Source organism: Erinaceus europaeus, chromosome 11, assembly GCF_950295315.1.
Source record: "Erinaceus europaeus chromosome 11, mEriEur2.1, whole genome shotgun sequence".
In the NCBI taxonomy this organism is placed as follows: Eukaryota; Metazoa; Chordata; class Mammalia; order Eulipotyphla; family Erinaceidae; genus Erinaceus; species Erinaceus europaeus.
The window spans coordinates 65,720,588-65,735,925 of record NC_080172.1 but is presented as its reverse complement, the minus strand read 5'-3'; the positions used below and the strand labels follow the sequence as shown (position 1 = coordinate 65,735,925).

At 39.2% G+C, this 15,338-nt stretch overlaps 1 protein-coding gene across 1 annotated transcript in view; it reads right to left on the bottom strand.

Moving 5' to 3' along the window:
* LOC103116986 (acidic mammalian chitinase-like) overlaps window positions 1-15,338 on the bottom strand; it is a 32,032-nt gene that overhangs the window by 3,195 nt on the left and 13,499 nt on the right. Inside the window, exons 8-12 of the mRNA XM_016189930.1 lie at window positions 12,515-12,680; window positions 11,453-11,577; window positions 9,811-9,934; window positions 9,460-9,642; window positions 8,646-8,762 (exon numbers count right to left, since the gene is read on the bottom strand). Of these exons, the coding sequence (XP_016045416.1) occupies window positions 8,646-8,762; window positions 9,460-9,642; window positions 9,811-9,934; window positions 11,453-11,577; window positions 12,515-12,680 (715 nt within the window). The remainder of the gene's footprint in view (window positions 1-8,645; window positions 8,763-9,459; window positions 9,643-9,810; window positions 9,935-11,452; window positions 11,578-12,514; window positions 12,681-15,338) is intronic.

Genomic DNA, 15,338 nt, shown 5'->3' with positions numbered 1-15,338 from the left:
ACTAGACTGTCACAAACTCGGTCTCAGATTTGAGATTTAGAACTATACTTATCTCACGCTAAAGCCCAAGTTGTTTTGTTTTTTTTTAAATGAAGTGGTACTGCATTATAGCATTATGTAGTTTTCAGGGGTAAGTTGCTAGTTTCTTTCTTTTTTTTTTTCCTCTCTCTCTCTCTCTCTCTTTTTTTTTTTTTTTTTTACCATAGCACTGCTCAGCTCTGGCTTATCATCATGTGGGAGATCAAACCTGGGACTTTGGAGCCTCAGGCATGAGAATCTCTTTGCATAACCATTATGCTATCTACCCCAGCTCAGTTTCTAACTTCTTCTTTTAATTCATTTTTTTTCCCCAGGGCACTGCTCAACTCTGATTTATGGTCATGTTGGAGACTGAACCTGGGGCTCAGATCCTCAGGCATGAAAGTCTTTTGCATAACCATTATGTTGTCTCCCCAACACAACCCCTAACTTCTTTTTTTTTTTTTTTTTTTTTAATTTTTTAATTTAAGAAAGGATTAGTGAACAAAAGCATAAGGTAGGAGGGGTACAACTCCACACAATTCCCACCACCCAATCCCCATAACCCACCCTCTCCCATGATAGCCTTCCCATTCTCTAGCCCTCTGGGAGCATGGACCCAGGGTCGTTGAGGGTTGCAGAAGGTAGAGGGTCTGGCTTCTGTAATTGCTTCCCCGCTGAACATGGGCGTTGACTGGTCGGTCCATACTCCCAGTCTGCCTCTCTCTTTCCCTAGTAAGGTGTGTCTCTGGGGAAGCTGAGCTCCAGGACACATTGGTGGGGTCTTCAATCCAGGGAAGCCTAGCCAGCATCCTGGTGGCATCTGGAACCTGGTGATTGAAAAGAGAGTTAACATACAAAGCCAAACAATTTGTTGAGCAAACATGGATCCCAAGATTGGAATAGTGGAGAGGAAGTGTTGGGGAGGTACTCACTGCAAACTCTAGTGTAATCCTGCTTTCAGGTATATGTTTTGCAGTAGTTTATGGATACGTGTGCGCATACGCTCTCTCTCACAGAAACTGGTGTATGTCTAGGTTATGGGACTTTGTTAGAAAGTGAACTACCTGAGATGAAATTAGAGTGTACTATAAAAGGAAAGGTCTCACCCGAGTAATGAAGCTGAAGGGTTGTCATTCCACACGTGAAGTCTCTGGATACACTCTGAGGTGAAGCATGTTGTGATGGCAATCGTTGCTTTGGTTAGGTTGTGATCGGCGGATGCAATATTATTTGGTATGGATTGGGAGAAGCATACGGGAAAGTGAGCCCTATCCATGGGTGCCAGGACTGGGGGAAGTAGGGGCTCTATAGTGAAGATGTGAGGTTCCTGCTGTCTTAGGGTTCAAAAAGACAATCAATAGTTAATATTATCATCACATTATTTGTTAATTGGGTTAACTTTGAAAAGTCCCTTTGTTATGGTTTGCTGTACAGTACCCAGTATCTTGTATATAGCTGTGCTATTGGAAGCCTCCAATCTACTTGGTCTAGGCTTTTGAGAGAGTCCGCATATCAAATACGTAGCCTATATATTAAAAAGATTCAGTTTGTCTCCTGAGAACCTTTGAGACATACAATTGATTTCCCCCTCTCATATTAATTAACTACTGATTTATATGTCTACATTTTGCTAGGAGTGTACATAAACACCATTCCCATCACCAAAGGACCGTGACCCATCCCTCCCGCCCATTCCCACCCCCCACTGGCCCAGAAAGCTACATGTCTACCCCTCACCACTGGGTTTTTTCTTTGGTGCCCTACTTACAATTTGATCAGGTCCTGCTTTTAGTTTCCCTTTCAGATCTTCTAAGTCAGCTTCTGTTGATGAGTGGGATCATCCCATACTCATCTTTAACTTTCTGACTCAGTTCACTTAACATAATTCCTTCTAGCTCTGTCCAAGATGGGTCAGAGAAGGTGGGTTCATTGTTCTTGATAGCTGCATAGTATTCCATTGTGTATATATACCACAGCTTTCTCAGCCATTCATCTGTTGTTGGGCACCTGGGTTGCTTCCAGGTTTTAGCTATTATGAATTGTGCTGCTATGAACATAGGAGTACACACCTCTTTTTGGTTGGGTGTTATGGAGTCCTTGGGGTATAACCCCAGGAGAGGAATTATTGGGTCATATGGAAGGTCCATGTCTAGCCTTCTGAGGGTTTTCCAGACTGCTCTCCACAGAGGCTGTACCAATTTACATTCCCACCAGCAATGTAAAAGGGTTCCTCTGTCCCCACATCCTCTCCAGCATTTGTTGCTGCTGTCCTTTTTGATGTATGCCATTCTTACAGGAGTGAGGTGGTATCTTAGTGTTGTCTTAATTTGCATTTCTCTGACAATCAGTGACCTAGAGCAGTTTTTCATATGTTTGTTAGCCTTTTGGATCTCCTCTGTGGTGAGTGTTTTGTTCATTTCCTCTGCCCATTTTTGGATGGGGTCATTTGCTTTTTTGCGGCTAAGTTTGCTGAGCTCTTTATATATTTTGGTGATTAGTTTCTTGTCTGATGTCTGGCATGTGAAGATCTTCTCCCATTCTGTGAGGGGTCTCTCTGTTTGTTTAATTGTTTCTTTGGATGTGCAGAAGCTTTTCAATTTGATGTAGTCCCATTGGTTTGTTTCTACTTTGGTCTTCCTTGCAATTGGGTTTGATTCATCAAAGATATCCTTGAGGTGTAGATGGGAAAGTGTTTTACCAATGTTTTCCTCTAAGTATTTGATTGTTTCTGGTCTGACATCTAGGTCTTTGATCCATTTGGAGTTGATTTTTGTTTCTGGTGAGATAAAGTGGTTCAATTTCATTCTTCTGCATGTTGCCACCCAGTTTTCCCAGCACCATTTATTGAAGAGAGCCTCCTTCTTCCATTTAATCCTTTGGGCCCCCTTATCAAAGATTAGATGCCCATAGGTGTTGGGATTTACTTCTGGGCTTTCAATTCTGTTCCACTGGTCTGTGTGCCTATTTTTGTTCCAGTACCATGCTGTTTTGATGATGATGGCTTTATAATATAGTTTAAGGTCTGGGAGTGTGATGCCTCCATTTCTGTTTCTTTTCCTCAAGATGGTTTTGGCAATTCTAGGTGTTTTCAGGTTCCAGATAAATGATTGTAGTGTTTGTTCTATTCTCTTAAAGAAGCTTGGTGGAACTTTGATGGGTATTGCATTAAATTTGTATATGGCTCTGGGGAGAATGTTCATTTTGATGATATTTATTCTTCCAATCCATGAGCATGGGATATCTTTCCATTTCTTGGTATCAGTTTCTATCTCCTTGAGTAGCGACTCATAGTTTTCAGCATACAAGTCTTTCACTTCTTTGGTCAACTTTATTCCTAGGTATTTGATTGATTTTGCTGAAACAGTGAATGGGAGTGATTTCTGGATGTCTTCTTCTTCAGATTTAGTGTTTGCATAAAGAAATGCCACTGATTTTTGTACATTGATTTTGTAGCCTGATACCTTGCTATATTGCCTAACAACTTCCAGTAATTTTCTACTGGATTCTTTAGGTCTTTCTATGTATACTATCATATCATCTGCAAATAGTGAGAGCTTGACTTCTTCCCTTCCAATCTGTATCCCTTTGATTTCTTTCTCTTGCCTGATTGCTATGGCAAGAACTTCCAATACTGTGTTGAAGAGTAACGGTGACAGTGGGCAGCCCTGTCTAGTCCCTGATCTGAGGGGGAATGCTTTCAGCTTCTCTCCATTGAGTATGATGTTGGCTGTAGGTTTGCTATATATAGACTCCACTATCTTGAGGAATTTCCCATCTATTCCCATTTTTTGTAGAGTTTTGAGCATGAATGGGTGTTGGATTTTGTCAAAGGCTTTCTCTGCATCTATTGAGATAATCATGTGGTTTTTGGCTTTGCTTTTATTGATGTGATGAATGACATTGATTGATTTACGGATGTTGAACCAGCCTTGCATTCCTGGGATGAATCCCACTTGGTCATGATGAACAATCTTTTTGATGTGTTGCTGTATCCGGTTGGCCAAGATCTTGTTTAATATTTTGGCATCTATGTTCATCAGAGATATTGGTCTGTAGTTTTCCTTTTTTGTTCTGTCCCTATCAGCTTTTGGTATCAGGGTGATGTTGGCTTCATAAAAGGTGGAAGGGAGTATTCCTGTTTCTTCAATCTTATGGAATAGCTTAAGAAGTATGGGTATTAACTGTTTCCTGAAAGTTTTGTAGAATTCGTTTGTGAAGCCATCTGGTCCAGGACTTTTGTTGTTGGGGAGATTCTTAATAACGGTTTCAATTTCTTTGTCTGTGATTGGTGCATTTAGATTTTGTAGTTCTTCTTGGTTCAGTTTTGGAAGTGCATAGGTTTCTAGGAATTGTTCCATTTCTTCCAGATTCTCTAGCTTGGTGGCATATAGTTCTTTATAGAAGTTTCGCAGAATTCTCTGGATTTCTGTGGTGTCAGTTGTGATATCTCCTGTATCGTTGACAATTCTATTAATTTGAGTCTTCTCTCTTTTTTGTTTGGTGAGTCTGGCTAGGGGTTTGTCAATTTTGTTTAATCTTTCAAAGAACCAACATTTGGCTTCATTGATCTTTTGTATGGTTCTTTTATTTTCGATGTTGTTTATTTCTGCTCTAACTTTAGTGATTTCTGTCCTTCTGGTTGCTTTAGGGTTCCTTTGTTCCTCTTCCTCTAAGTCCTTGAGGTGTGTAGTAAGTTCGTTCATTTGGGCTTCTTCTTGGTGTTTAATATGTGATTGTATAGCTATAAGTTTCCCTCTCAGTACTGCTTTAGCTGTGTCCCAAATATTTTGATAGGTTGTGTCTTCATTTTCATTAGTTTCCAGGAACATTTGAATTTCCTGTTTGAGTGAGTGTCTGACCCAGTGGTTCTTAAGGAGCATGTTGTTTAGTTTCCAAATTCTATGTCTTTTAATAATTTTCCGTTTGTTGTTAAAAGTTAGTTTTACTCCACTGTGGTCTGAGAAGATACTTGGGATGATTTCAATGCTCTTGAATTTATTGATGCTGTCTTTGTGGTCTATCATGTGGTCTATCCTTGAGTATGTGTTGTGTGGATTTGAAAAGAAGGTGTATTCCAGTTTTTTGGGGTGGAGGAGTCTGAAAATGTCCAAGAGGTCTAGTCTGTCAATCTCTTCATTCAATTCTCTTATATCTTTATTGGTTCTCTTCTTTGTTGATCTGTCTAAGTGTGAGAGTGGGGTATTGAAGTCTCCCACTATTATTGTATTACTATTGATGTATTTTTGAAATTCTTTCAATAGGTGTTTAATGTATTTAGATGGTCCCTCGTTGGGTGCATAGATGTTAATAATTGTTAAGTCTTCTTGGCTGATTGATCCTCTTATCATTATGTAATGTCCTTGCCTATCTTTTATTACTTTATTTAATTTAAAATCTATCGTGTCTGAGATGAGAATGGCTGTTCCTGCCCTTTTTTGTGGACCGTTAGCCTGTATGATAGTTTTCCATCCTTTCACTTTAAGTCTGTGTTTATCTTGTTGTGACAGATGGGATTCTTGCAAGCAGCATATGGTTGGGTTATGTTTTCTGATCTATCCCCCCACCCTGTGCCTTTTGATGGGTGAGTTTAAGCCATTGACATTTATTGATATTATGGATTTAATGTATTGTAGTGCCATTGTTCTAAAAAACAATTTGTTTGCTCTGATATATTACAAGTATTATAGTGATGTTCTTGTTTATAAGAGGTCTTTTAATACCTCTTTCAGGGCCGGCTTGGTGATAGTTGCCTCCTTTAACTGTTGTTTGTCTAAGAAGGTTTTGATCCCTCCATCTAGCTTGAATGAAAGTCTAGCAGGATATATAATCCTTGGTTGAAACCCTTTTTCATTCAAGGCTCGATAGATATCTTGCCACTCCCTTCTGGCTTTTAGAGTTTGAGTTGAAAAATCTGCAGAAAGTCTTATGGGTTTTCCCCTGTATGTGACTTTTTGTTTCTCTCTTGCAGCCTTTAGGATCCTTTCTTTATCCTTACTTCTTCTCATTGTGACTATGATGTGTCTTGGTGTTTTCAGGTCTGGGTTGATTCTGTTTGGTACTCTCTGGGCCTCTTGCACCTTGATATCCTTTCTGTTATTCAGGTCTGGGAAATTTTCTTGTATTATTTCCTCTAGGATGTTTGCTTCCCCTTCCTCTCTTTCTTCCTCTGGCAGGCCAATTATACGAATGTTACTTCTTTTGAGATCATCCCATATGTCTCTGTTGTTGTTTTCAGTGTCTCTCAATCTCTTTTGAAGCTCTTTCACCTCTTTCTTAGTTTTCTCTAACTCATCCTCTGTCTGACTAATTCTGTTTTCTGCTTCTGTTAGTCTGCTTTCCCTTGCCTCAGCTTCTTTCTTCATTACAGCTATTTCAGCTTTCAGTTCTCTAATTGTCTCAAGATAATCAGTATTTTCCTTGGGGGTCTCAACTGTTGTTTCCCTAATACTGCCATTTCTTTCCTCCAATGTTGTTTTCATTTCTGTGATTAATAAGTTTATTATTGCTTGCATACTTTTCTTATCTATGGTTACTTCTGACTGATTTGTGGTTTCTTCTGGGCTCTTGTCTTCATTCATTGGGGTAGCAGTTTTATTTGTTTTTAATCTACCCATTTTTTTTTTAATTTATGTGTTTCTCTCTTTTTTTTTTTTTAATGTTCTGTTGTTCCTCAGTTGTTGTGTTTTGAGCACAAGTAACACTGTACTAAATACCTTTATGACAATTGCACTCACCAACCTCCGGAATAACCGTAGCAACTGAAGTAAGTATTGAAGGAGTTTAATCGTTACCAGTTAGCCAAACAATTTCTCCAGTCCGTGAAAAAATAGTAACCAAATCCCAGTGAAGAAAGAGAAAAGGAAGAGAGGATAGCAAGAATAGACAGTTATGCAAATTTACTATCCAGTGTATATTCTAAGGGTAACAAGAGTGTAAAGGGAACTAGAGCAGAGATACACACATAGAGAGTCCACTCTGGGTCAGATTTCTTCCCCAAAGTAATTCACAAATTCAGAAAGGCAAAGAAGAAAGAAGTGTATGACAAGATTAAAAAAAAAAAAAAAAAAAAAAAAGAGAGAGATTGAGAGAGATAAGAGAGAGAAAAGGGAGAAGATAGGAAGAAGAGTTGTAATTAAAGAGCAGTGCGAGGAACTTCCCAAATGTGTATCAGTGAATTAACAAAAAAAAAAAAAAAAAAAAAAACCCTGTTTGGTGGTATGGGGTATCCTGCTAGTAGCTGGTCCCAGGCACTGCTTATGGGGGGAGGGGGGGCGGCGGGAAGGATGTATGCTTGAAAATTAAAAGGAAGAAAAAAGAATTTTTTCCCCCTACTCTAATTCTTAACCCAAATTAAGTTATAGAAACATGCTTGGTATGACCGTTATGGCCCCTTATTGGATGGCCTGCTAAAGGCAGAAAATCCTATTGTTTACACGAGATGTGTCCGGAGCTCAAAGGCTGGCCGCTTCTGCTTCTCCGGGCGCCATTTTCCGGGAAACCCCGCCCTCCAGACTTTTTTAAAGGATTTCTCAAAAATGAAAACTAGCTCCAAGTCCTTTGATCCAATGAGAGCTATACTCAAGAAGTCTTTGGATCCACCCTCAGGGTCGCGGTGGACCCTGGCAACTCCCAAGAGGCAGCCCCCGAGCTAAAGTGCTCTCTCCGGGTCCTCTGCCCACTGCGCTCTGCAACCGGCGGAGGAGCCGCCTTCCCGGGCGGGCGGAGGACAATGCCCGGCGCACTCGCCTTGCCTGGCGCCGCCTGGGAATTCTGGCGCCCCGCTAGTCCGTGTCACCTTTGCTCTAATTGTTAACCCAAATTAAACTGTAATAACTTCTTTGGTGCCCCCCCCTTATTGACTGGCCTGCTAAAGGCAGAAAATCCTACCTTTGCCGACGATGCTATCAGAGCACTCGCTGTTAGCGACTTCTCAGGCCGTCGCCATATTACCTCCCCTCAACCCCTAACTTCTTAACCACTGTACCATTCAGTCCCTTTCCTCCTGTCCACCAACTTTCCCCCCCACCCTAACCCCAGGGCCTTGTAAAGATAGCCTGACAACAGCGCAATAGATGGAACCTAGACTCTGAGCCAGACTTATTCAATTATTGTTATTGCTATTTTCCTGCTCTGTGACCTTAGATTAGTCCTTAAATCTGTGATGCTCAGTTTAAAAGTGTGTGAAATGGAGAGACTAGCTCTGGCTTCACTGGATTATGTGGAATCAAGTAAGAATAGTTGTAAACCATTTAGATAAATATATAGTGATCCCCCTCACAACTGGAGATGATAATCATAAGACAGATGTATAACTGTTCACATGAAGAGACTCATACTGGACAAAAATTGAGAAATGAATTTTAACCACTTAAAATATTCAAGTATATATCAGCTTATTGTACTATCTATTCTAATGTATATCATCTTAATGTGCATGGTCTTATCACATATATATGTAATCTTATTGTTTTCTTGTCTTTAAGTAAATGAAAAAGTCATAAGGAAGACAACCTACTCTCTCTATACACACATTTAAAACTTTGACATCACATATGTAAGTAAAATGGGCTCCTGATAAATTTAGGATTCAAAGTTAGAACTAAGAAGTGTTTGCAGTTGTATACCTTATGTCCATAGCTCTCAATGTTGTCATAGCCAACCCATTCAGCATTTTTGTAGGCATATGGCACTTTTTGATCTTCAATCCAGGAATTTGTAGCACCACTGAGGAATGTGCAGACCTATAGCAAGAGTGCAGAGGGCACTATTGAGACGTTACAACCTGTGTCAAATATTGAAGGAGAAATAATTGAGAGAAAAGTAGAAAAAAATTGGATGAGGTGGGAAAGGAGAGATTGTAAAATTTAGGTTAATTTCACCTATTTCTTTAGAAAGTGACTTTGCTTCATAAAATGAAGGCAAATTTCTGCAAAGCCAGGATACAAGCAAATGTATACTAATTATGTACCCAGAAATTATTTGAGAAGTAGTATATATGCAAGACCCAATGTGTCGTGGTCATTCTTCCACAAAAACTTGCATTTCCAACAGGCATAATTAATTATTCCTTGCTGATATTTGAATTCTCCACAAAGTTTAGATACAATCAATTCTGGTTATAAAGGAGGTCAAAAATGTTTGCCATGCTTGGGCTACATTTCCGACATCTTTCTCCATCTGTTCTGTGGGTATAATAGAATTCAGTATTGCTTTGGAGCAGTGAGAAAAATGGTGTCATGCATTTCAAACCACCACCACCCCCCCAAAAAAAGAATATTCATATTGATTTTTAAGAGAAAAGTGTCCCATCAAACTGCTTTTTCCCAGCCTGCTTATGCTTTAGATCTATGGAAATCCAAGGTATAGCACATCAAGAAAAGGACATCAAAATGATTTGGAGAGTGAATACATTTTTCCAAGACCATTTAAGTTGGTTACCTCATAATAAGCCCAGAAGCCAGCTTCACGTGTGTAAGGACCAGATGATCCTGCTCCAGAAATGGGGGCACAGACTGATGTATCAGAGGTGCTGAGTCGGAAGGTTCTCCCATAGGTGGGGAACCCCATAATGAGCTTCTCTGCAGGGACCCCATTGTCTCTCCAGTACTTCATGGCATATTCCTAAAGAAGGCAACATAAACATTATTTCTGCACCAGTGTTTGTCTCATTTAATTAATAAAGTATAACTAATTGATCCCAAGAATAAAGTTTCTTTACCAAAAACCCAAATCCTCCTTAAGCTGTTCCCCATCACCTCTGCATAAGATTTGAAGCTTTTTTTTCCTTACACAGTTAAAATAGCGCAGATCACCATGATCCTTGGATCCAACATGCAAGGGACTGTTGTGCCCTGTACATGTGTCCCAGCTTCCATGGAAATCATAGGTCATCACACTGATGAAATCAAGGAGCCTGGAACAAGAGGTTTAGAGCCATCAGGATCCTGGAAGCATTCTTTCTTATAGGCAAGTTAAGAGTAACAAGTGGTAACAGTAGGAAACCCAGGCTATAAAGTAGATAGTCATATGCTGACAACAGTGTGACTTTTCCAGGGTCTCTAGGAGCACCACCTCTGGAACAAGACAAAGTCTTATTAGGCTCCTTGAAACAAACATGGCAATCTCAAAGGAGTAGGTTAGAAAAGAGTGCTATTAAAACATGTGTCTCAGAAACATAAATTTCTTGGGCCATAAGATTCACAGATGAGTATATCTCCTATTGCTTTGACAGTAATACCTTTCCTGATTTTAAAATCTTTTTCAAAAGATGTTCTATGTGAGCAAGCATTATAGACTCATCTTGCTCCCTATGCATGTACTTTTTAAAATTAAAAACCAGAAACCTATTACAGAGACCTCCAGGAAAAAGATGAACCTATTAGGTAGACCTTGGGAAGGGAGGGGGAAGTATTAAACAGTCTATCTCAGGCCTGGTGGTGGCACACCTGGTTGAGTGTACATGTTACAATATGTAAGAACCCAGGTTTGAGCCCCTGGTCCCATCTGCAGGGGAAAAGCTTTCTGAGTAGTGAAACAGTGCTGCAGGTGTCTCTCTGTCTTTCTCCCACTCTATCTCCCCATCCCTCTCAATTTATGACTGTCTCTATCCAATAAATAACATTAAAAAAAATCTATTTCAAAGATTTTTTTTAAGAGACAGAGAAAAGTTGAGAAGGAAAGAGAGAGAAACACCCATAGTATTGTTTCACTACTTATGAAGCTTTCCCCCAGTAGGTAGGATCTGGGGGCTTAAACCCAGGTTCTTGCACGTTGTAATGTATGCACTCAACTAGTGTGCCACTGCTCAGTCCTTAAAGTTTTACATAGCACTAGGGTCTGGTGAGTCATTCCTCTTGACATGTCTTCCAGCCAGACAAACAACCTCACAACAGGATTCTTTCCAGGCTTGGAGAAACAGCTTTATGATGAGATGTCCCTCCAACCAAACGACAGCCTTATGACAGGAACCTATGTTAGCCAGATGGCTATGTGACTGTACCCCTCCTCCTCTACTGGCCTGCTACTCTTTATAAATCCTGAACACCAGCTTCAGAAGAAGATGGTTCTTTGAAATATAAGTCTTCTTTCAGGTTTCCACTAGAAACTAAAATAAATTCATTTTCTGTACACTAAGCCTTGCCTCCTAATTGGCATCTCAAGAAACAAACCTTTGATTTAGTAATAGAATGACTAGTGAGAATTGTCATAAAGATTTCATGATCTTGAATTTGTTCTTCTCCTGATAGTCCACCAGCTCAATTAAAAAGGTCCCAAACTTTCCATAGAACCATTAAGTCCCCAAATCTCTTGGCTTTTAAAGGTAAAACATTTATCAACATTATCTTTCCATGATTAGTTGGGATGCAAAACCACCAAAGTTTAGGAATCTCTGCTGTAAGATTTGGGAACCCTGAGGAAGCCCATGACTCACTTGCCAATCTCTGCAATTTCATATCCTGCATCAATGGTCCCTTTACCAGCAGACACTGCTGCTGTGATGAGCAATCTGGGGTTTCCAGTTTCTTTTGCCTCTTTTTCAAAAGCTTCCAGCATTTCCTGGGGTGAAAAGAGAGGTTGGGTTGCAATGACAACCCATTTCCTAGCGTAAATACTTCTTTAGCTGTCCCCTACTTTCTAGAAATAACCCCTGAAACACATTGGTACGTGGTGATATGGTATAACTAAGAGTCCTTGAACCCAATTCATATTTGGTGACAATTTTAGAGAAAAAGCCCAGAAACAGCTGGCAGAAGGCCTAGGACATGTACTGCCAACTGTGACTTCACCTTCCCTCTTATAGCTTAATTCTCATGGCTGAATTGCCACTCTCTAGCACCTTCTAGCTTTTGATAATATTGTTACCACTTTTCTTCTTCTTCTTGTTTTTTTTTTTGGGGGGGGGTGAGGTGGGGAAGGAAAGGATGACTTAGAACAGTTGTCACAAAAGTGCCATTTCTTGCCCTCCTGTGATAGGTGCATTACCAGTCTCAAAATATTCTTCTCCCTATTCTCTGCATAAGTGGCTTTTTAAAATTCTGTGTAATCATTTCAAGCATCACTTCTCTGAGAAGATGCCCCTGACTGTCTGATTTACTTTCATCATTGTACTTATCACCATTTGCACTTTTCAACCCTTTTTCTCTTGCTCTTGATTTCTACATTGTATTGTAAGGCCCAGAGAAGCAGAAATCAATTTGTTTTGTTTCTGTTCTATCTCAAGAATGCCTTATCCAGATAACAATAAATACTTCATATGGTTGGCAAGTGACATAATGAATGGTATTCCAGATACCTATAGCCTTCCAATAAGTTCTTTTTGGTCTTAAATGAAGCACTTGGGAAACCATTTATGTTGCTGGCAACCTTTCGGTCCCTTAACCAGTGTGTGTCCTGGAGGCAGCACCCTTTGCCCTGCCTAGGAAATGCAACTTGCACAGAAACTCCACTGAGGGACCAGCTTAGCTAAAAAACATGGTTTTGGTTCCATTCCTACCTTAATCAAGATGGTAAATCTCTGCTTGTCCTCAGGTGGGCTTCCTCGGGACCCTGGATATTCAATATCCAGGTCAATGCCATCGAATCCATGTTGACGAAGGAAATCAATGACAGAACAGATAAAGATCCTACGGTTGGTAGCTGTGGAGACCATGGTGGTGAATCTAGGCAGAGAATTAACATCAGTAGCCCCCAGAAGTTTCCCCAACATCATTCCTGAGATCAGTTTTTTAATCACTTCCCAATAATCCTCAGTGGTTTTTGCAGTTAAGATGAACTAAAAGTGTTGATGTAATCACTGGATAGGTGATTTTAATTTAAATGTTTTTCCTTTGACACACCCATTAGATATGTAGCTTAGATAGTAGCTCAGATACTATGTTTCTTTGATTCTAAAAAGTTCAATTTTTAGTATCTGTTTCCAAACTTAAGGCGTGAGTTAGATTCTGTGAATACAGCTAATGAAATACTTCTGCCTCCACCAAAAAAGTGCTATTAAGTATATTCTGAGTTCTATATTTAAAAGTTTCTTGGTTTATAGTTCCTCTGCCATAGTCAGTAATTTTATAGCCTATATTTAGGTTATTCTGACTATAATGAGTCTGTGGTGAATCCTTTGTAAACTGGGTCATAACCTCCCTAATCTATTTGTATTTTTAGTAAGGTAATTAATAGCTAATAATTGTTAAGTGGAAATAACCTGGCTAGCACAACTTGGGTAACTATTATCTTAATGATGCTTTGGTATAATCTGTAAAAATTTTCCTATTTGAGTTGTAGATAAGATAAGAAATGGGCACTTTGACAGAAGAATGGTCACCACAGGTGAAATCTAGTTTGTTACCTGGTAAGCAGCTGCCAGTTTACTTGGCTATTAGAGTGAGATTAAAAACACGCATTGTGAGGTGTCAGAGTCAAGATGGAAACCTGAAGACAGAAACCAGAAAGATGTTCCAAAAAAAAAAAAAAAAACTGATTCAAACCCTGTGAATTCTAAGGAGAAATAGGATTTCAGGCCTATAAGAGATAAGCTATAGAGGAGGGAACAAAAAGGAACCTCAGAAGAAATGTTATAACTCATCCATAATCCAAAAGGAGTTTAAAGAACAAAGGAAGCAAAACCTTGAGTGTCTCTGCCCACAAGCCAGAGGTGGCCAGCTTGGGGAAATAGGGCAGAGACTAAGGTGCCCTCCCACTTGTGGAGTTAAAATCACCAAGCAAAATTTCATTAGGGAATCTTTTGTCAGAAGTCAGCAGGGAATCATGTAAAGGTGCCTCACTGGATTCCATCCTAAAACAGTACCAAGATTGGGTGGGATATTTATCTCTTCCCCTTGTCTGACTTGATTTACAGGCTGTTTGTTATTGTGTTAGAGAGATAGCTTATTATTTTATTTTTGGTTGTTGACTGAGAGGTTCTTAGTGATTTCATCTGTTAGAGACATCTGTGTTGTAGTGGTTTGCTCCTCAATCCCTGCCCCTTTTATCTTTCTTCTTCTTTTTTTTTCCTTCTTATCTCTGTCCTTTTCTTTCTACTTTTTATCCAGTCAATCTTTCTGTTCACCTTTGTTGTGATTATTACATTGGACAGTAGTTAATGGGGTTCTCTTTTGGGGAGGTGTCTGGCTTGAGTTACTCTTGTTTTTATTATTGTTTTTTTCTTTTGCTATTCTGGTTTAACAATTCTGTGATTTTCTTGATATTATTGTTATTGTATTTACTGAGATTTATTTGTAATTTCATTTGCCTTCTTCATTATATTTTATTTCTTCCTTCTCTCAGGCTTGATTAAACTTTTATGGTTGCTTTTATTGTATTGGCTGGTGGTAGATGGTGTTCTCTGAAGTGGGAGGAATTTGGTTAACTCTAGGTGGAGCTTTTTGTTTGTTCATTGTGTCTTCTTCCTTTTTATCTTATTTATTTTTTTTTCTACTCTCTGGCTCAATTAATCTTCACTTTTGTTGCTACTGTTGTATTAGAAATAACATTTGTGAGAGGACTTAGATTTAATGTGGCTTACCCTCACACAACACAATAACTAAACAGCAATAGCCAGGACCAATACTACAAAACACAACAACAAAATAAAATAACATAAAATAAAATAAATAAATATGGCTAAATCAAAAAATAGTTAAATTAACTACAGCAGTCAGGACAGGAGCCCAGAATAAATTCCAAGTAATCCAGAAGCAACTAAAAATGAGGAAAATATCCAAACATTAATTGATGCATTAATCACAGGAGTGAGGAAAGCTTTTGAGGAAAATACTATCAGAAATAGGGAAACAACCAATGAGACCCTGAGAGAAAACATGAGCTATCTCAAGATAATTTCAGAACTGAAGGCTGAAATAGCTGAGCTAAAGGCCAACTAGCAGAATAAGGTTAAAAAAAAGAAAAAGGTCAAACTGATGAAGGAAGCTGAGTGGAGGGAGAGCAGAATAACAAAAGCAGAAAACAGAATTAGACAGACAGAGGATGAATTAGAGAAAACTGACAAAGATGTAAAAGAGCTGAGAGAGAGAGAGAAAGAGAGAGTGATTAAGAGACACTGAAAACAACAGAGACATATGGGATGACCTAAAAAGAAGTAACATGTGCATAATTGGCCTACCAGAGGATGAAAGAGAGGAAGGGGAATAAAGCATACTAGAGGAAATAATAGAAGAAAACTTCCCCACCCTAAACAACACAAAGGAAAATAAGATTCAAGAGGCCCATGGAGTCCCAAACAGAATCAAGCCAGACCTGAAGACACCAAGGCAAATCATAGTTACAATGCAAAGAATTAAGGATAAAGAAAGGATCCTGAAGGCTGC